Source organism: Thermobia domestica, chromosome 11 (assembly GCF_964235325.1).
Source record: "Thermobia domestica chromosome 11, izTheDome1.hap1.1, whole genome shotgun sequence".
Lineage (NCBI taxonomy): Eukaryota > Metazoa > Arthropoda > Insecta > Zygentoma > Lepismatidae > Thermobia > Thermobia domestica.
Window position 1 is genome coordinate 128,888,646 of NC_137464.1, and position 22,980 is coordinate 128,911,625.

The following is a 22,980-nucleotide window of genomic DNA, read 5'->3' on the forward strand; positions in this document are numbered from 1 at the left end:
TTTGGTTGCGCATGCGTATCTTTTCGTACATAAATTAACAAATGAATGTCAATTTATCTGAAAAGTCGAAGTTTGCGAATTTTTTTCGAGCACTTCCGTTTCGAATTTTAAAATTCTGTTTTCACGGTTGGTAAGACCTAGTTACCCGCTTTCCGAAACAAATTTTGTATCGCTTCTGTGTGCAACCGTTTTGTCGCAAAAAATATTCGAGAAATTGTAAAATTTTCAAAAATCGCCATTTTTGGGCGCCATTTTCTCGAAAACACCATCTTTTAAAATTCTGAAATTTTGTCAGATGGTTCAACTTTACATGAATAATAAACACACCAAATACCATTCTCGACAAATGCTTCATGAATTAACTGCAGCCTTTTAAAGTTAGCGAAGTTTCGTTAACTTTGATATCACATTTAGCAACACTGGGAACAATAAAAGTGCAATGATTTGATGATGTTTGTGGTTCACATTCATTAAATGAAGAATAAAAGGTTTTCTTGACTGTTTTTTTATTATTTTGATCAAAAAGGCTCTCTGAAATAGTAAAATGAGCCTCCCCCTACTCCTCCGTTTTCTTAAACCGAAATAATCTGAGGTGGAAATTACGATTACGAAACACACAAATTTCAAGTTCACTTACTTAACACTCGGTTAGTCGCATGGGGTTCTGATTGATACAGCTGAACGTTTTTCCACGCACATTTTTGACTGCGATGTCGCTCGCGGCACCCGTTCTGTGTATTCCTCAAGCTCCACTCTACAAACCTATGAGTAGTAGAGTTCACGGTGACATTCGCACGTGGCGCTGTAGTTACGGCTGTGTATCAGATAGAACGGTTGCGACTAATCGTGTTATAAGAGAGGCATTTTATGTTTCAGTTAGCTCAATTTTTCTTCATTTATTCTTAGACAAGTATTTCAAGTTTTAAGCTCACAGATGCTACTGTATATTATGGCAGAACGTGAACGTGTATTTAATCTCACTGATTCGATTGATGTTCAAGAAATTCGGAAAATATTGTTTGATGATGATGAGTCAAATCATCCAGCTGAAATCGAAGATTTTAGTGACGTTGCCGACACTGATGCAGAAGAATGTACGCCAGAAATACGTGAAACAGATTCTGAAACAGAAGAGAGTGGCACTGAAGAAGAAAGTAAACCAAATCAAGAACGTGACCCAAATGAGAAATTAGTGTACCTTGGTAGAGATAAAACTACAAAGTGGCAAATTGTTCCGCGGCAAATGAATAGACGAGTGCCTCCCCAATATATAGTTGTAAAGCTTCCCAGTGTGATTGGTGTTGCTAAAGAAAGTAAGACTCCATTACAGTGCTGGCAAAATTTTTTCACTAAAGAAATGCTTGAAGACATTGTTCGATATACTAATCAATACATAAATATAGTGCGGGGTAGTTTCAAAAGGGAACGTGATGCAGGTGATACCAATTTGTGTGAAGTAAGGGGGTTCATTGGTCTTCTTTATTTCGCCGGAACTTTGCATGCAAATAGACTGACACTGGATGATTTATGGGGAACTGATGGGGGTGGTGTGGAAATATTTATACAGGTTATGAGTCTTCGAAGATTTAGATTTCTGATCAGATGCCTCAAGTTTGATGACCATACTACACGAGACGAAAGAAAACAGATGGACAATATTGCTGCTATTCGGGAACTGTTTACATGTTTTGTTGAAAACTGCCAAAAGAACTATTGTTTGTCCACCAATGTTACTATAGATGAAAAGCTGGATGCCTTCCGCGGCCGTTGCCGCTTCAAACAGTAGATCCCTGCAAAGCCTGCTAAGTATGGAATTAAGATCTATAAATTGGTTGATGCAAAATTATATTATACTTACAACACGGAAATTTATGCAGGAAAAATGCCTGACGGACCTTATTCCATTAGTAACAAGCCGGCTGATGTTTTCAAGAGATTAGTGCAGCCCATAGTTGGAACAGGACGAAATATAACCGCGGACAATTGGTTTACCGATTTGCACCTAATTGCTGACTTGAAAGTACGGAAATTATCGTATGTGGGAACCATAAAGAAAAATAAAAGACAGTTACCACTGGAACTTTTGAATCTAAAGTATAGGCCTGAAAGGTCAAGCATGTTTGCATTTTCAAATGATGTTACTCTCGTTTCCTATGTACCGAAGAAAAACCGAAATGTTTTAGTAGTATCAAGCCAGCAGTTTGATGATTTTATAGACGAAACAAGTGGAATTGCCACAAAGCCAGAAATGATTACCTTTTATAATCAGACGAAATCAGGTGTTGACATTTTGGACAAAATGTATGCCTCGTTCAATGTAGCCAGAAATACATAGCGCTGGCCGTGTGTTGTATTTTTCTCGATGCTGAATATAGCTGGTATAAATTCACAAATAATCTTTCTTGGTAATGGTCAGGCTAAAATTACTAGGAGGCGTTTCTTGAAACACCTAAGTCATGAGCTTGTGCATGAGCAGCTCTGGAAGAGAAGTCTTCTAAGTCAAGGGATTCCTTCTGCTTTGCAAGCGAGTCTGGAAAAGTATCGACCAGCAAATGGAGCAGATGAAGAATCGGTTGGTGAAGGAACTGAACGTTCAGAAAAGCGACGGAGCTGCGATTTATGTAGGAGGAACAAAAAACGAAGATTGACGAGAACTAAATGCAAGAAATGCAGCCGAACAATTTGTCTCCAGCATATGGATTCCGTGTGCACCAATTGCTTTCCTCGATTAGAAACAATACCAGTTGAATCGAGTGACGAGTAAATTATTTGTGATTGTTTATATTCTGTTTTTTTTTTTTTTTAAATTCGAACTAGCATGATATCAGGGGTATAATGACTTAATATAAGTTCATTTTTTCTATATACTCTCCTATACTTATTTTGTTTAGAGACACTACAACATTCCTAAGCAGTATTTGTGCTTAGCAATATCATTCACGGAGGATTGAGTTGTTATAATAATCTTGCTTTAATTGTCTAGTGCATTAGATTTTGAATAAATAAAAGCAATATGTAATATGTTTGTGTTTTAGATACAAAAGAATATAAAGAAGAAAGCTTCCAGAAGTTTGTGTATCATTCTAATACCTTGCGACTTATTCCGTGACTATTTTTTTCTTGAGCTACTGTGATTTCATAATGTTTTCAAAATTTATTTTTTTTCCTCAAATTAGAACATTTAAAACACAATGCGACGTAATTAATCACCATAGCATAAGCCAATGCTTTCATGTTCTTTTTAAAAAAAATAATAAAAAATAACTACTAGTATTAAATCAAAGGGAAAAGCGAATGTATCAATCTGATACATTGCGACAAAAACCTTGAATCTAAATGTTGCGACTAACCGAGGGTTAAAATGGTCTAGGGAAATATATATATATATATATATATATATATATATTACATGGCCCAATCATTTGCTTGGTTGGTGTCTTCTTCGCTAATAGCATGTAACAGTGCAGGTGCTCCAATAGGTGTTGGTTCACTCACAACTCATCCAGGAGTGGATCTAGGGGGACGATGCCCCGCCCCCCCAGAAGAAGAAACTTTCTTATTTTATATATAAATAAAACCCGTCCCAGAGTTTGGAGCTCTTAAAAGTAGGTCTAAGTAACAGTATTACAACCCCCCCCCCCCCAGAAGTCCGTCCTGGATCCGCCATTGCGTAGCAGATTGTCGATAGTCACAAAACACTTATTTTCACTTCTCTTATGCCCTTCTGGAAACCTGTATCCTGCTGAAGGTCCATGTAGAAGCATAAACAGCATTTCAACTTCAACTAATTCATGATTTATTCATATTTCTGCTACACACCACTGGTTACCATACATATATGTATGTAACGAAAGTACCTTTTTGCAGATTTCTTAAATCTACACTTTGAATTGCAGAAGTTCGAATTTGGGGGAAGTATGAAGTTAGTTCATGGTGAATCGTTACTGCCATAAAAACTTCGCAATTTTCCGAAAGCGAAGGATGACTTTGTTGAATACCAGTTACCGGTCGCATACTTACCCCTTTTTTCTCTCCCAGAAGTCGTCGAATTCAGTTCCAGGCAACAAAACGAGAGTAATACCCGGAGTTTGTACTTGCACTATACTCACGAATTCTTCTGCGGTTTTAGTGGTGGACGCGGTGGCTCAGTGATAGAGCGTTCACTTCCGGTGCTTGGAGTCCCTGGTTCGATCCCAGCTCGCGCCGTGTGAGCTTTGTGGTGGACAAACACCATGCTCGTGGGTTTTCTCGGGGTTATCCCGTTTCCTCCCACTTTCTGCATTCTACCATTTCATTCATTTCTCATAATCACCGTCTCCTTTAGCCTAACCGGCATAACCGTGGGACGTGGTGAAACTTAAAGATTTCATTTCATTTTTTTTCTTCTGCGGTTTTAATACTGTGTATCTGTTTTAGCCTAAGGTTATGCCGCGTTGCCAGTCTTTACACCCCCCACCCCCCATACCGTCGCAGAGACCCTTGCATTGCCGGTTTCACTGCAAAAACACTGCTTTATCGGACCTGTCTGCATCTGGAACATCTGAAAGCGATTTTTAAAGTGGCATGCACCACCATCAGAAATCACTGACACGGTTTGGGAAATTGTAGACACCTATTTTCACGTATTCAAACCTTTTTCTATAAAATATATTTTCGCTTTTCTTCGAGTGTTTTTAGAATCTTGTCTATGACTATGAGTACATGAGCCGAATCGTGTGTTTATCGTCGTTTATTACAACAAAACTGTCAGTTGTTTCATATTCCGGTGATAACTCTGAATTTCACTTTGCAGAATAACAGTCCAGTTTTCAACGAAGTCCACATGAAGTAAAATAGAATTTGTATCTTGAAATTTTATACGGTGCTTTTCGGTAGCAATTAATTCTCTTTGGATTTTCTTGATAGTCATGAATTACAATTCTTACAGTTAAACCAGCAATTACGATACGAAAACAGAAAGTGGCACAGTTTTTTAACGAGATCATTATTCTCCCATATGGCATACGTAACACTTTAATTTTCATCAGGATCAATAATTAAAGACTCCACATTTATTTCTTCCACTCCAGGACATTCACCACATTCTTGAAGAAGACAACTGTCATTTTCTACGGATCATACTACTAAAGGAAATAGGTCACTCATGACAGCTTCAATACAGGCTGCAACTTTGATTTGTAGCAACTCAGTAGCAGCTAACTTAAAATTTGCACAATACACAAACCCACACTTTCCTCGCAGGTTTCGGACTGAACCACTTTAGTCGAATACAATAAAATTCCGAGTGACCCACTCTTATGCTGGGATTGTTCTGTTTAAAAAGTCAGTAAATTTCTTTAAAACGCGTAAGAAAACGTTTCGATTTTTAAAACTTTTTGTCCTTTTTCGATTACTGTAATGACATCACACTTAATTGAGACTTTCTCTGGAGCATTCCAAATCATACTGAGGTAATAGTTCACGCTTTTTATAGATCATCAGAATTTATTGAATGGCCATTTCAAGTAAACTTAAAATTTGTGTGTTTCGTAATCGTAATTTCCACCTCAGATTACTTCGGTTTAAGAAAACGGAGGAGTAGGGGGAGGCTCATTTTACTATTTCAGAGAGCCTTTTTGATCAAAATAATAAAAAAAAAAACAGTCAAGAAAACCTTTTATTCTTCATTTAATGAATGTGAACCACAAACATCATCAAATCATTGCACTTTTATTGTTCCCAGTGTTGCTAAATGTGATGTCAAAGTTAACGAAACTTCGCTAACTTTAAAAGGCTGCAGTTAATTCATGAAGCATTGGTCGAGAATGGTATTTGGTGTGTTTATTATTCATGTAAATTTGAACCATCTGACAAAATTTCAGAATTTTAAAAGATGGTGTTTTCGAGAAAGTGGCGCCCAAAAATGGCGATTTTTGAAAATTTTACAATTTCTCGAATTTTTTGCGACAAAACGGTTGCACACAGAAGCGATACAAAATTTGTTTCGGAAAGCGGGTAACTAGGTCTTACCAACCGTGAAAACAGAATTTTAAAATTCGAACCGGAAGTGCTCGAAAAAAATTCGCAAACTTCGACTTTTCAGATAAATTGACGTTCATTTGTTAATTTATGTACGAAAACATACGCATGCGCAAACCAAACTGTAATAAAATATAGTTTATTTATATCCCTATGTACATACCACAACAAGAATTATAACTCTACCTGTCTCCATAGCCGAATGGTGAGGCTCCGAAGTTGACAATTTTCCATGTTTTCTACAATTCATAAATTGTACTCCCCGTCTTTGGTGGCCCATTACTTGGCGGGAAAATTTTTTTCGACAAAACAAAAAAATATGGGTCTCTTAAAAACATGTCTAGTTGCTATAAAAAAAGTTTCAACAATATCTGAGATGGTGATGGTACATGCTCTGCCTGAATTGAAATGGAAGGCACCATACTTCATTTGGCTCAGTGGTAGAGCGTTCACCTCTGGTGCTTGGGGTCTCGGGTTCGATCCCAGCCCTCGCCAAGTGAACTTTGTGGTGGACAAACACCGTGTGCGTGGGTTTTCTCGGGGTTCTCCCGTTTCCTCCCACTTTCTTCATTCCACCATTTCATTCATTACTCATCATCACCGTCTCCTTTAGCCTAACCGGCATAACCGTGGGACGTAAAACTCAAAGATTTCATTTTTTTCAATACTTCATTTCTTACATCTGAAATGTTGTTCCTTACGTCATTATCATCATCAATTCTGGAATGAAGTTAGTACAATCTATTTTAGACCAATCGCTCTGAAAATGCTTAAATAGGGGAACGTCCGGTCCAGATGCAAACGAAACACAACACTTGTCAAATACACATTTTAAAACCAATTCATAAATGTAGTGTCTACAAGGAAGGTATAGAAGATCATTTTGGAGCATCTGCTCTAGCAGAATGAAAGCACCGTTCACATGACACATATTGCAGGGAATAGTGTGACAACAAACTGCCTGCAAGAACTTTACCAAGTTCCATTCTTCAAGCTAATGAACTGTAGTAGAAATAATATGTTCGTTCTCCTCTTCATGATGACAAACTGAGAACACCAATTAGCCTCTCATGAGCATCTCCTGTAATAAATATTGATAACCCGTCGATAGTCTCTCTACCAGTCGAATTCGGCAGTAGTTTTCCGTCTCATTGCACAACTAACGCACTTCATGCACTCTGAAATTGTTTTTGTGGTCTTATGCAACTTCGCTACGGATTTTCTCTCAGCATCGATGCATATTTATTACTAGTTCCTTTACATTATGGCCTAATGTTTCTGCCGTCGCTGTCAGAATATGTATTCTCGTTCTATCAGTGGACTTGTATCGATCAAGAGCAGCAACCTGTCTTGGAGTTTTAAAATTAGTTTTTCCCCTTTTACATCTCTTGCAGGGTCCGGGCGCACACAGGCACATATTTACATTTTATCTTACATACTCAACTGGATTTTCCTCTTCATTTCTTGAAATGCTTACCTCCGTGTATTTTGGTATAAAATTCATACAAATCATTTTCAGAAGTGCATTTTTCTTTTGCGTTCCTCTTTCTAATGAAGCCGCGCATATCCCTCTTGTTCTTTTCGAGCCAAACTCATGTCTTTACATTTAGTTGTGTAAGAGTTATTACTTGTGAAAAAGAGAAATATTTTCACAGGTAATAATTCTTAGACGACTAAGGCTATCTTTAAAATAGTGCCAGATTTGTGTTTCTGGTGAAACGCCACCTCAAAACGATATGTCACATGACCCTCTTCCTATTTGAAAATTTTGATCTGAATCCAAGTTGGCGGACTTCAAAATGGCCGCTGTGACAATACTATACAACATTAGGTGTGTTTCTTCCTCTAGTTCCATTATCCAGGGTATTTTTGCGTTCCCTTAAGCCGTTTCTAAATTACAAGATTTTATTCCAGATTTTCCCCATATATTATGTACTGTAATCGGATTCAAAATTTTAGGTCGCTTGGGGCACCATTTAATATTATTCAATGAAGTTAATTTTTCCCCTTCCTTAATTTAGTTTCATATGGAACCATTTTAGGGGGTGAGTCCAAAGAAATTAGGAAATCAAAAATTAAGGACCACCCTAATATATATATATATATATATATATATATATATATATATATATATATATATATATATTGGAGATGGCCCCCTCAAAATCTTCTTGGGCCCTTCATTGGCCCCCCCCTGAAAAAAACTAGCTACGCTACTGGTTTCATCTCTACCTATGGAGAGTAGATAAGGGTGTGTGTACGTATGCGCAGTAGGGAAGGGGGGTTCACCTCTACATTTGTACAGCAAGTTGAGTTCGTCGGTACACATGCCTAGTAGTCCGAATCTTCTCTACACAAGTACGGTAAGTTATTTCTACCTTATGCATGAATAATGGTGGGTCTGGTTAGGTTCTACGTACCGTAAGTTCTCAATAAATACTTTCGTATCAAAGTTCAGCATACGTGATGTTTGAGTTAATGAGATTGTGGTATTTGTCAGTTGTTTCTGGCGATTTTCAGCCTTCGGTTCAGCGACTAAGGTCGTAAAATATCCTTAGGCTACGGAAGACTTAGCTCCGTCTTCTCCTTGTTAAGTCTTACTTTGTCAAAATTTATTTCATAGCACTACGTCAGAATTATACAGCTCGTAGGGGAATATCATTTTTATTGTGTAACTTAGTACAACCAACTCAAATAACAGCCCATTGTAACTCAAATCAAATAAAACAACTTGATCGTATTTGTCACTATGTATTGCAGTTGCTATCATCTTTGTGGATGTTTATCACAATTCAGTAGAAAAAAATAAAGTAAAGTAAAGGATAACAATATGATTAAAGAAATATTCAAATTTCTGATGATTATAAGAAACAAAAATAGTTTGATAGTTCAAACTAAATGCTCGAAGTGGTCACCATTCTGTATGATGCAAGCCCTTACTATTCGGAAACGAATTGCCAGCTCAAAGAACTTCGTCGTCTGTATGAGATCAGGTAGCTTCGCTGATTCGCTGAACCATATTTTCTCTCGCTGTGGGACGTTGACGATAAAATAAGTCCTTTACTCTGTATCACAAATAGCAATCGAGCACAGTAAGGTCCGATGATCAGTGTGAATATGTAACAGGCCCATATTTACGTATCCATCTATCGAGAAACATTGCATTTAGTGCAGCACGAGCACGGCGTGATGTATGCGCTGGACATCTGTTATGTTGGAATCATGTATCGCGACGCAGTTGGGGTGAAATATTTTCGAATGAAGTACGAAGATCTCTCTCTATTAGTTTTGCATATTTGTGACCATTCAAATCATCCTCGAAAAATGTATGCATCCTAACAATGTCACACCAAACACCCAGTTTCCAAACATGTTGATGACCTATTTCCCTCAATTAAGTCTTCACTACAGCGAAATTAAACTGCTGCTGATTTCAGAGTTTTTCTGTAATATCTTCAAAACAAATAAAAATATTCGAAAAGCAGAAACGTAGTGAACTAGACAACACGATTTTACATGTGATACCGTTATCACAACTCATCTATCTGCTTTCGATTTGCAACTGTAGCATTTTTTTGCGGGTTCTGTAAATAGCGCATACCAAAAGCTGATAGGTGAATTGTGGTAAAGGTATCACGTGCAAAATCATATTGTTCACTACCTTTCTGCTTGACGAGTATTTTTTATTTGCTTTGATGATATTGCAGAAAAACTCTAAAATTAAGGTTAGTTTAATTTGGCTGTAATGAAAACCCTTAATAAGGATTAGCTTGATACCAATACCGAAAATTCCACCCATTAACCTGCCAGACATTTGTATACGTGCATTCATCAGAATATAGAGCATAACGATAAAAATCGTTCGGTTACTGCCTAAAGTGTGTGTTCGGTGAGTATCATTTGGTGTCTATCCTGATAAAGATATATATAAACTACGGGTGATATCTGTTTTCCCTTAAAATACGAAAAGCTGTGGATTTACTGACAGCAGAATCCCTTCGCCTTAGATAATCATGATGATACACATTTGGGAATCCAGCAATACCTGGCGTTCTTTCATCTCTAACTGAGCGGTGTATCTTTCGTCCTTTATTATGATCAGGGTAAATGATACCGTCATTTCTCACTCGCCTAGCCAGCTGCGAAAAAACGTATCGTGTGTGAGGACTCTGGACCCGAAATCGGTCCTGCCAAAATCATGTAGCTTGACTGTAATTACCTCCACGTTCTCCTAAAACTTGCATAATATCGTATGCTTCTTGATTGAAATAAACCATGACTGAAGTGATAAAAGTTTTTCACATTTCCGTTTAAGACAGTGCAATATTTAACAAGCTTTACTGCCGACCCACATGAAGCATACTACCGTTGACACACATTACTAAATGTAAATAATGTGAGCCTTTAAAATCCAGAAGTATTTATCTTATATCAAACACAATCGTTATTATAAAAGAAAATTTCCTTACTCAGTGATTAATTAACAATCATTCTAATGTAGAGGGTGGCCAAAAACTAGGTATACAGCCCCGTACTGATCGGTCATGACATTTTATATAATTTACTTATTGTTATCCATATAGGTATTGATTTAATTTCTTCCGTATTTGTTCTTAATTTGTTTTCACTTATACTTAAGCTCGGAACAAACCAAAGCAAATAAATTCATTATATTAATAAATTAAAATATCATACTTGATCGTTGCTGGTCTGTATACCTACTTTTGGGCTACCCTCTATCTGCCTGCCGCAGGCGCCGCTTGAGATTTAATTAACGTGTAAGAACATTATTGCAATATAAAATAATTCCTGTAGTGAAATACAGCGAATCTGCAAAATAAAAGCTGCATTGTTCTAGTTTATTTCAAAATAGGATAAAGACCATAACCATATTTAGATTTGAGCATTAATATTTGTGTAACCACATGTTACGCTTGCTAATAACCTAATTGCGTGTATACCACTGCCCACTTTGTGCAGGGAGGCAGGTTGCGGCAAAATACTACCGAGATATCGAGCAACTGGAATGCGAAGATATAGGGAGATTACATTACGGCGCGGCCAAATTGTTTGAACAGCTTGCCTTAGCCATCAGTTACATTAAAATGTTAGTTGCAGGGATGGCAGGAAAGATAAAAGGACTGTGCAAACAAACTGCGGATCGAAGGACGCATGAAAAAGTGTCCGACGTTGTACCAAAAATGTGTGCGAAAAGTTTTAATTTTTGATGATGAGACGAACGTCCCCATTGATCCCTTAGATCAGTGGTTCTCAAACTTCTTGTTAGTGCGACCCACACGAAATAATAAAAAGTATTTTGTGGCCCACCTACTTTTCTTCAAACACACATTGACATTTTACGTAATGGTGATGTATTTCAAAACAGTTAAATTTTATAACTCATATCTCTAATTCCAGTTCGTTCAATAACAGTCCGTATGAGTGATTGAAATGAAATTTATCTCGGAGTGTTGTAAACACTCCGACCGACCACGAATGTTACAAAGTGGAGCTCGATGCTTACATCTTAATAAAGCAAAATTTATTTGGTTGCTTTCATATCTATCGTAAATATCTCACTTTCAAGTTAAATTGTAATGCAAATTTATGAATATAGTGGTCCTGTCGGTACAAGAACACTAGTCGGTGATGATCGAGCAAGTGTAATGTAAATTTCTTATTCAATAACTGTATTTGTTACACATGCACAAAGAAGGTTAAAGTGTTTCCATAGGAAGCTAACACAGAACTAACACTAGTTCCGACGCAATGCCCTACCCCATGACTCACCCATTCTCTTTCCATCCTAACCCAGCATCTCTACTGACTGTACAACAAAACAGGGTTCTGAGTAACCACTTACTCTTCACTTCATTAACAGACACTTCCAATTTTCATTTTCTGAATAATACTTCACAACATGTTTCTGCATCAACATAAAATTTTGATAATTAAAAGGAAAAACTTCTTGCGACCCATCAAAATGCGGGCCGGGACCCACCAATGGGTCGCGACCCACACTTTGAGAAACACTGCCTTAGATGTTTCGGCTAGGGTATTTTATCATTCTGTACACCATGCACAAGCACCCTTTGATAAAGGAAAAAGGAAACAAAAGACAGTTCCATAAATATTTTCTCGTCTGGTTAGCCATTGATGCCTCCGAACCATTCATTTGAGGGGGTATTATGATAGTCACAATTTATGTCGAAGAATATAAGTTGATTTTGAGTTTAACGTCCCTTTCAGCAGCAAGGCTATATGAGATGGGACCTACCGACTACCGTGGGATCCGAACCACATGAGCTCCCGCCGAGAATCGAATGTGTGTCTCCCACATTCGTCCAAAGGCGAATATGTGTCCAAAGGCGCGTACAAAGGCGAATGTGTGTCCAAAGGCGCGTACGCTAACCGCTTAGCCACGAAGGAGCTCTTTATGTCGAAGAATATGTGTAGCGCAGATTCCTGTCCTCATTGCAAAACACCATTGCTGGCAGGATGTTTCGTTCTGGCTTAATATGGCAGCGTGCCATTATGCAAGATGTGACTAACGTCCATACTGCTGAAGGATTGATTTCCTCGCGAAGCGTAACAACGCTCGGAATGTACCTGATGCTAGAGGCATTGAAAATTTCTGAGCATTGTGCAGGAAGGAATACTCAAAATACAACCCTTTATCAAAATCCGTGTGTGTCTCGCAGCAAACAAGTTGCAGAACACCATGGAAAATATATCATGTATCGTACCTAGAAAATCCTTCGTACAGTTAGCTACAAGGTTGTAAAGGAAGTACTTGTCAACATCATGCAACAGTGGTTAGCAGAAAGGTTTTAATGTCTCATTTTATTCCTATGTCTCTCTTCGATATGTCATTAGAAATACTTTTCTAACCCGTGGTCGACTTTTTGTACATCTTTATTTCAGAATTATGGTCGTGAGATATGATAGTCCTATTCTTAACATTACTCCTGTATCAGAACAATTCGCCAGTCTCAGTAACTGCTAATTAGATATATAATTGGAAGAAGAAAATATGTTTTACGTGTTTTTCACTGCCACAAACGAGACTCCTCTTTGGGAAATCCGCTTATTCAATATCTGCCCATATGTTATTTCTGTTCTAGTGGAGTCTGTGATTCCTTTCTTGCTTTTAAATAGACTATAGGTTCTTGCATGTTTCCATATGCCTTGCCTCAAAATTATCTATATCCTGTGGTTCGGATTCCACGTTAATCAGTAGGTCCACGTCTCATATAGCCTCGCTGCTGAAAGGGACGCTAAACTAAAATCAACTCAACTCAAAATTATCTATATCTCATTTTCAGCAGAAACAGCAGCTCAACGACATCATTGAGCACCCATGTTCATAGTTCTTTTTTTATGCAGCGTTTTCCGGAATTTGCCGCTTCATTTTGCTTTGTCGCAATGAATAGTTTGTTTTTGGTGCAAGAAAAGTTTTCTTGTGTTTTATTTTGTTGATAATTCTTAAATTATCGAGAGTTCATATATCCTTTCATCAGTTTTACGCCGAGGCATTTTTCACAATTTATTGATAGACAGTTTCATTGTTTCTTCAGCATTTTTACTGAAGTTGCTGTGGAATGTCGGGTGTGCAAAGATTGCTTTTTAGTTATGTGATATATACTGTTGGAATTGGTATATTGTGAATTGGGGAAGGCTACAAAAATTCTTCACTTTCAACATGTGCTAGTGCAGTAAAGTATCATTGATATAACTCAAATTTATTTCCAGAATGTGACAAAAACGTTTGGAGGTGTTTGTGTATATCCACTTCAATGAGCATGCAGACTGTCAAATGTCCAAGAGGAAGGAAGAAACTCTTGATCATGTTTTTCTTAATGTGTGGAGTGGTTGTCTGCGTCTGTTCGAATCAATTGTTTATCTGGTGGCATACGTATGGTAACAGTGAGAAAATAGACTTTAGTTATTTTGATAATGTTAATGGTGCAGGAAAATATATAATACCCAATATAGTTCACTTCGTTATTTTGGGGAAGCTAGAACTGAATTTTATTTCATTCCTATGCATTGTAGCAGCGTTAAAAGTACAGCATCCTGATGAACTTTTAATCCATTCAGACTATGGTAATTTCACAGGGAGATACTGGAATATTCTACAATCAGTCAGTAATGGAATCGTAAAAGTTAACGTAATTAATAGACCTTCTCATGTATTCGGGCAGCCTATTTCCTCAGTTTATCATGCTTCCGATGTAGTAAGGATAAGAATACTTCAGAAATTTGGAGGTATTTATCTAGACACAGATGCTCTTCTTCTACGAACACTTGATTCATTCAGACGCTTTGAAATGGTTATTGGATGGCCAGTTGGTCAAAATATTGGAACCCAAATTATAGTAGCTCACCGCAATGCTAGATTTTTGAAACTGTGGTTGAATAGTTACCGAAGGTACTTCCCTACTAGATGGTATTACAATGCAGGAGAGAAATCAACTGAAATACTTAAAAGGAGACCTGAATTGGTACATCGGGTTCCGGTACAATTTGGAGTAGAATCAATTTCGATTGCAAAATGTTTGTACGGTAAAGATCCTTGTTCAGATTGGCAAAATATGTATGGAGTCCATTTATTATTTCGCCATAAGTCCTATCTAATTCCTGAAAGTAGATTGTTAGTTGCTGACGAGTTTTCTGTTTTAAACGACACCAGTACATTTAGTAAAATAGCACGTTGGATTCTGTATGAACTTAAACCGACAATTTCTTTTCCTTCACTGTAACTGTGTGCTTGCTTGAAGCTTGAACCTATAGATTGACATGGAATTTGAACCTCATGTTCTTTAACCGTAAACCTAAGCCGAAACTTTCATGTAGTTCGGATTCCACGTTAATCAGTATGTCCCGTCTCATATAGCCTCGCTGCTGAAAGGGACGTCAAACTCAAAATCAACTCAACTAAACTGAAACTACGCTTCCGTACAGGAAGTGTGAAAATCACTTGGTTACTCGTGTATATTGACATGGTTGTCATGGCCTTATCCAAAAGTTACCGTTGCACAATGTACAATAGTGTGATAGGCGAGGGTGCATGTCTATTAAATTCTAAAGGGTTATTTTTCACAATCGCCAGTGGGAAAATCGAATCATAGAGGTAAGATCCCGACTATCGGATACTTTCTTTATAAAAGTAATAAGAATTTTACAACTGAAATTTTACTGATCTCGCCTTTTCAATGTGTTTTGTTGCCTATTTAGATAATAATTTTAAAGTTTCGACTCAATAAAAGTTAAAAGCAAGATACACATTTACAAAGTTATTTTTTTTCTTCATGTCGGATTGTAAGGATTCCTAATATCGAATGGAGATCTGATGATAAGAATTTAAGGAAAACCATTTCAAAAGACCATGAATTATTTTCTTCTGAAGAAGAATTCTCACCAGTAAGTCTGTTTTTTGAAAGAACGTTTGCTCTTAGGATCTGCGTTGCGTTTTCGTTTCGTGCAAGAAAAAGTCTTGCTGCAAGATGCTAGATGTTATTCTTTGGCGTTTCTCTCATTCTCTTTCGTATCCTTTAATTGGTCTGTATTCTCTCTTATAAAGGGAAGCAGTTATGACTGCAACCTTTCCTGCAGGACAATCTGTAGCATGTTTTGAGGATCGTGTATGTAAGAATGGTAATGGTCAATTGTGAAAAAGAGAATTTGTTCCAGATTATGAAAACAAATAAAAATAAAATAATAAAAAAAAGTAACTGAAATTTGCTGTGTAGGTCTGTCTGGAAGTAACATAACGGCTTTAAAAGCAGTATGCCTATCTTCCTCTGCAGTAATACTTGCTTGTACCGATAAACTTCCATCTGTTTTCCTATCTTCAATGTGAATAAAACCTGCCTTAGGAAACATTTTTGTCGAAGGATATGATACCATGTTTTCAGAAGCTGCTCGTCCTATTTTCAAACAGCCGTTCCAGCAGTTTTAGCATATGTTTTTCGTACTTGATAGACAGAAAGAACTGTGATTGTATAATTTGACATCCATGTATCAACTTGTGAATAATAGGTCTTAAATGATCCGATTGAATATCAAATAACTCGAGAAGTCCAAAAACGGAAAAATGGACTAATGCCAGCATGCAATTCTATACCTTTTTAAAGACATTTTTGTAAACAGTAAGTTCTAGACTATAAGCTACGAAATTATGGTTTTGGTTACCAATAACAGAAATATGATTTTTCATAAGCTGTTGAACTTCAAATATCTCTTCTGGAAAATTTCAGTTTCGAACTTAGCCCACATGGCATCCAAGCGGCCCAAATAGTCCCATAAATAAAACATCCATAGATTAAAACCTATTTAATGTATGTCGCGAAAAGCATATAATTATGACACTGTGCTTTCTTCGTCCCAAAAAATCACATAAGGGTTTCTGGTATGAAAGTAAATGTCAATATTAAATCGGAACAACTGGGTTTTCTTGAGTGGGTTTCACGCAGTGTATGAAATATTGGAGCCAGTGAATGAAAACTTATTCGTGATGTATCCAGAAGGATGACATCTAGCAATACTTCTGGAGAGCAGCTAGGTGTTATATTTCTTCTGGGAGAAACAGTCACTGGCAGTACAAAAATCTCGGATCTACTCATGCGTGAGACAGTTATCAACAATGTCCCGCTTGTAGTGAAAGACTTTCGACCTGCCTTTTCTGTTTCACAGAAATACAGTAACTTTATTCATATCGTGACTGAACTATAGTGATACTAGTATTGTCTACATTAAATACTTTAGCTGGGTTTATGCCGACTCTTTGAGTTCAAGCTCTGACATATCATAAAAGGCTTCTACATCTTCCATACTCTCCATACAAGGCTCTACTAAAACCTCTAGCTATTCCCTGTTCAACGTAAGCTCTAAACTCCGGTAAACAAAATATTTGTATCCTTCCGCTTGTCACAAATACGATTGGCTAGTGATGTATCACTCCCACTCCCCACGGAGAGGAGCAAATTATACACGTGCATTTTGACAATACTGTCTCGTGTAGTCCAGATATTTTTAACAGCAGCAGAAAAGAAAGAAAAAACTCGGAAGATTAAAAAAAAATGAATTTCGCTGGTAAACAATTGTTGCTTAGTGAGTAAAGGTTTACCTTGGTGTTTCACCACAACACTCGCGACTCGCGGAACCGAGATTCATGGTAGTCGTCTTTCAGGCTTGAAAGTAGAACACGCGTCCACAGTTGGATTGGTGCCATAATTACTGCACATGCTTAGTGTTTATTTCTATTGTTTCATTAACCACACTCGATTACAGTTTTATTAGATAATTCGTATTAATTTTTGTCATTTATAATAATGTAGTAGTTTCATATGGAGCTTCATAGTAAAGGTAATAATCAAATCATATGAACTATTTTGCGGAGGACTACAAGCGTCGGTAAGCCAACAGCAAATCAGCGATATTTAGTTTCACGTGGCTTTGTTTATCGCAGTTTAGAGCTTAGGCCGAACAGGGTTTAGATCTATAGACACTTTCAATTATGTACTTCAACGAAAACTAAACGAACTACCTAAACATCATATAATTTAAAATTACTGTTCTTAGCTTTTATTATAATAATAGTATGCATTTTATTAGGTTACCTTGCAGGAACGAATGACGAAACAACAGATATTACGAATTTTTCATGAGATCGAAATCACAAAACACAGACAAGGACATTAAACTAAAAAGGAGAAAGAAAAAAAGAATCGCAACACAGACATGTAGCAAGATACGAGGCGCAAGGACTGATAAGATACGAGGCAAGACATGTAGCAAGGACTGATATTTTTTTTATACTGATTGACAATGATGAAGTGGAGCATACGCGTGAGTATACCCTAGTATTCTGTGCTTGCAACAGAGATAGAATAGTCTTAGTAGAATAGCGTACGTGCGAGTAGCAGTAAGGTGAAATGTGAGCCGTATTACAAAATCCCTCCAAACGTGAAGTGAAATCTGTCATACGATTTCTGAACGCTGAAGCACAGAATACAGCTGACATCGGGAATTGCGTACATTTACAGACCGACAGTTATAAATTGAAGGGAAGGTTAGGTAATGATGTAGAGTTTCGGGAAGGGCTTTCAGATGTTAATGACGATTAGCGTAGCGGAAGGCGGACGATGTGATGGAACACGTTAACGAGAAAGTGCGATCCAATAGCCAGTTCACAATAACTGAATTCGCCGTAGGGTTTCCAGAAGTACCTGCGAAAACAGTGCATCGAATTGTGGCTGACAAGCTGGGTTATCACAAACTGTATGCGAGATGAGTGTCAAAAATGCTGACAGACGCTCACAAAGATTAAAGAATGATGCTGACAGACGCTCACAAAGATTAAAGAATGATAACTATACGTGGTTTTTCGCCCTCTGTGCATAAGCGTAACTTGGCCCATATATGTGTGTGTGTGTGTGGGGGGGGGACAGCGTGCTAATCTGAAGTTTCTGTGCAAGCTGGGAAAATCCGCAAGGGAAACGTACGATATGTTAAAATCAGTGTACGGAGATTATTGCTTATAACGCACACAAGTGTTTGAGTGGTTTAAACATTTTAAAGAGGGACGGGAAATTATCACAGAAGACCCGCGTCCAGGACGACCTTGCACGTCGAGAACAGAAATAAACATTAAAAAGGTGAGTGATGTGATTCGGAAAGATCGTCGATTGAGCATTAAAGCTGTTGCTAACATCACAGGAATAGACAAAAGAAAGTGTTCATCAAATTTTACATGAGAATTTGAACATGAGTAAAGTGTGTTCAAAATTGGTGCCAAGAAACCTGACATTGGAACAGAAGGAAGCTCGAGTGAACATTTCTACTAACATTTTGACAAACATTGAAAAGGATCCTACATTCTTAGACAAAGTGATTACCTGTGATGAATCGTGGTTTTCCACGTACGATCTTGAAACAAAGCACCGCATTGGAAGAGCCCGAGTTCTTCACGCCAGAAGAAAGCCTGAATGAGCAAGTCGAAATTCAAAGCTATGATGATTCTTATTTTCGACAACCGTGGGATCGTGTACGTTCATTGGGTACCCGAGGGTCAAACTGTAAACCAACATTATCATCTTGATGTTCTGACAAACCTTCGTGAGAGAGTAAGAAGACGACGATGTGATTTGTGGCAAACGAAGTCATGGATTCTACACCAAGACAATTCCCCTGACCATACGGACCTATCAGTTAAGACATTTTTGGCTAAACATGGCATTCCAGTGTTAGATCACCCGCCATGTTCGCCGGATTTTGTTCCGTGTGACTTCTTTTATTCCTCACTGTGAAGTCAGCCCTGGAAGGAGCCAGATTTGAGACAGTAGAAGCTGTGGAAAGAAAAGCAACGGATGTCATGAACATGATTTCAAAAATGACTGGCAACACTGCTTCTAACAATGGAAGTATCATATGGAACGATGTAAGGATCGTCAAGGAGAGAACTTTGAAGGTGATAGAGTTCCCATTGTGCAAAATGTCTAATAACAGATTTTGTAGCATCATTCCGATTCTTTTCTAGCCACACCTCGTATATATACACATTGCACCACTAGGAAACTAAATATGCTTTAAGCTAGGAACCGATGATACATGATCCAAAATCTGATAGAATGTGTTCGTAATGTAAGCTAGTGTTTGAATCGTAACACTGAACTTGCTTAGTGTAAATTATTCGTATTTTATTATGGAAGGGAAGAGACAATAGACTGTAAACATTTTAAATTTATTGTTGTCTTTTTGGAGTTGAACGTTCATCTTTAGCATCAACTGTATGCATTTCGTTCAGTTTCAGAGTTCCTGTCGTGAGTGGAGTCTGGCGGGCACTTTCTGTAACAATTTCCGTGACCGCAACGCAAAATTAACAATTTAGTTCAGACAAGCGGCATAGCAATTATAATGGCATTGTTTGCGTTACGTTGGTGTACCCATAATTGTGCGAAGACATGTACCTAATGTGGCCCCAGGTCTGCGCATCACGGGCGAGAGCGTTATTCATTTTGTTTCAAGCATGTTCTAGACACAAAATAATTTTTCGAGAACACATTTCGACGACGTGTCAACAAGTACTGGATAGTTCACTATTATCCCTTTTAAATTTTGGGGTTTCTTAGGTAATTTTTAGGCTTTCAATCAAGCAGCTACACTATTGACGCTAGGATCATGGTTCGTACCTCGTTTTTTTTTTTTTTTGTAATGAAGCAGAGTTTCCAACTGCATCAGTCAAATTTTCCTATTACGTACCAATTGCGAGAAATTCCCACTCAAAGTGGGAAAAAGGGATTTTTTTTAAAAAAATCTTCTTTTATCGCGAATTTCTCCGCTCAGGTATATGACACGCACATGCGAATGGTACCAAAAGAAACTTTGCTTCATTGTGAAAATAATGAGGAACGAAGAATGTAGGGGGGAAATAGTCTTGACGCTATAGCCGATTTACCAATTTTCCCTCGATACATTTTCAGTCAATTTCTATCCAATCCGCTTCAGCATAAAGACTAATCATTGTAGGAACATGAATCGTACCTCGCCCTGTTCGGTATGAATCGGCCTTTCGAGCGGTATAACTTGCATATCCCTATCGTGCACCTAAGACAAAATTCCCCCAAAAGGGAAAGTTTTGTACAAAAATCCCTTTCTTCCAATTTTGGGCCCCTTTGTGCGCCCCGGGTGGTAACGCTCAGCGCCCAAAATATTTCGAAATATACTACATAGTGTATGTAATAACTGTACGAAATACCAATCTCATATCTTGAAAACTAAGGACGAGAAAAAATATTGACCCATGTCTCAACAACACGCATGTTCCCCTATAGCATGAAAAAAAAAAATGCCGAATTCTAGATAAAAATTTCCTCACATATCCGTAATTGTCGTAGGAACACGAATCGTACCTTGTTTTCTTTGACATGAATCGGCCTTTCGAACGGTATAACTTGCATATCCGTATCGTGCACCTGAGGGGAGAAAATTCCCCCGAAAGAGAAATTTTTGTATAAAGGATCTATCTATCTATCTATATACAAAAATTTCCGTTTTCGGGGATTTTTTCCCCTCAGATGCACGATACCTTTCGAAAGGCCGATTTATACTGAAGAGAACGAGGTACGATTCATAATTGTAGGATAAATAGTGCGTGGCAAAAACAATAAAGCTCTTCATGGGTGGTTTCGGCTATGACCGAACACTCGTATCATCTTACTAGTGACATTATAAGTAAATGTGTATCCACCAACGTTGCCATAGTTTTGGTCTCTGTTATACTCTGATTTATGACTTACACATGTCGGTTTAAGAGGTCACTTTTCTCTCTTTCTTCTTCCCCCTTGCCGTGAGTTTGGGAGTCCACTTTGCTCTTTTCTCCCCCTCGCCAACGAAAAGTACATGCTCTGTGCTCTGTTTTGTGTCGATGCTAATAAAAAAAGAAGAAAAAGAAATAGAAATAAAATATTTTTAAGTACACGACCAGATAAATATTTTAACATTTCAGAGTACACCATATTTTTATTGTTTGATCTATCTATAGCAAGAAATCATGTGTAATATTCACTATTTAATGCAAATGTCATAATCTATTCTTAAAAGTATGTATTAAAATACAAAATATACACAACTTTAAACTATTAAGGAGAATGAATTCTGTTATTATTTATTTTGCTTATTTCAACTTTGTTTCGATAAAATTAAGACTATTAATTAAATAAACTGTACTACCGTTCTCTTTAACCGAATCTCCGGTTTAACAGAATCCTTAAAAGAAATAAGCATGTCAAGAAATAAGCATGTTTAAAATGTATGTCAAGAATAGGATATTTCGCGACATGTTAGGGAGATGAAACAGTATATAAACTTATTATTCAAAGTAAGTGAACACTTGTTCCAGCTTTAAGAGGAAAAATTCTATAATTATTTTCTCAATATGTAATAAAAGATACAGGCCACTCCACTAAATTTTCTCACTCCTATTTCTTAAAGTATATCATATTATGCTACAGTTATTGCTTAAACATGAAATACGAGCGACATTATGTTTTGAGGAAATTTCATTCAAGGAAAATTACCTACATGAACTGTTTTTATAAGGAGTGACAAATGGCACCCTCTTATATCAGGGTTATTAATTGAATATTTATTTATGAGGTGTCAACAAAATGATTTACGCAACATTACAGAATTATTAATGATATATAAACAAAATCGATTGAGTTGCTTTTGAGAATATCATCCAATAATAAACTCACTCTATTAAGAAACTCCCCTTGCGGATTTATTCGGGAGAAATTACTTAATCCTATTATAGGGTTATTAATCAAATTATTATATATCGCCTGTTTCGTATTTGAAAAAGTCGTCCGGAAAAAACTCACTCTAAAATGAATTACCCCTTACCGATTTTTCAGGATAAATGAGTTATCTCATATTATCAGATTGTTATGAATCATGTATTTATGGAACATGAAGAAATCGTTAGAGGCGTTTCCAAAAAATCACAAATTTTGATTTTCATTTCAGTAAACTACTCGTAGTTTTGGCAGTAGTAAGAAAATTCGAAAAAAGCCGCTAGAGAATCTTATAAAAACCTTAAATTTAAAATTACGTCTCGATACGTTGAACCGTAGTTATGCCTTCTGGGCGACCAAACATTTTCGTTGGGACGAACAGACGTCCAGAACTTCGTTTTGAGGCATGTAGAGGCGATCCAACTTAAAAATTCTTTTAAATCTCGAGTTTTCCATTATATTGCTATACTTTCTTATCTCCTATCGTTGCTCGAAAGTAAAAGTAAAATTTTTGGAAAGAAGACAATTGAGACTGTCTTGTCTCATCATCAGTAGAAAACTGCTGAACCATTTGAAAAGAATTTTGAAATAGCACTTGGCTCGAACTGGATTTTTCATGTCCCCTTTCATTATAATGAGTATCCTAAGAGGTATTTTTCTCCAC

General features: G+C 37.2%; 2 protein-coding genes across 3 annotated transcripts in view; both read left to right on the plus strand.

The window, feature by feature from the left end:
• snRNP-U1-C (small ribonucleoprotein particle U1 subunit C) overlaps nt 1-22,980 on the plus strand; it is a 272,411-nt gene that overhangs the window by 100,870 nt on the left and 148,561 nt on the right. The window contains exon 3 of one of the 2 annotated variants that reach the window (XM_081731125.1): nt 13,771-13,938. The exons of the other annotated variant lie outside the window; for it this stretch is intronic. The gene's annotated coding sequence lies outside the window, so the exon portion shown is untranslated. The remainder of the gene's footprint in view (nt 1-13,770; nt 13,939-22,980) is intronic. 2 annotated transcript variants of the gene reach the window in all.
• LOC145665274 (uncharacterized) lies at nt 1,883-2,335 on the plus strand. The gene has a single exon (XM_081732567.1). The coding sequence runs from the start codon at nt 1,883-1,885 to the stop codon at nt 2,333-2,335; it is 453 nt and encodes a 150-aa protein (XP_081588693.1).

What these genes read in the sequence shown, in the direction of transcription:
- LOC145665274 (XM_081732567.1), top strand. Translation starts at nt 1,883, where the DNA reads ATGCCTGACGGACCTTATTCCATTAGTAACAAGCCGGCTGATGTTTTC.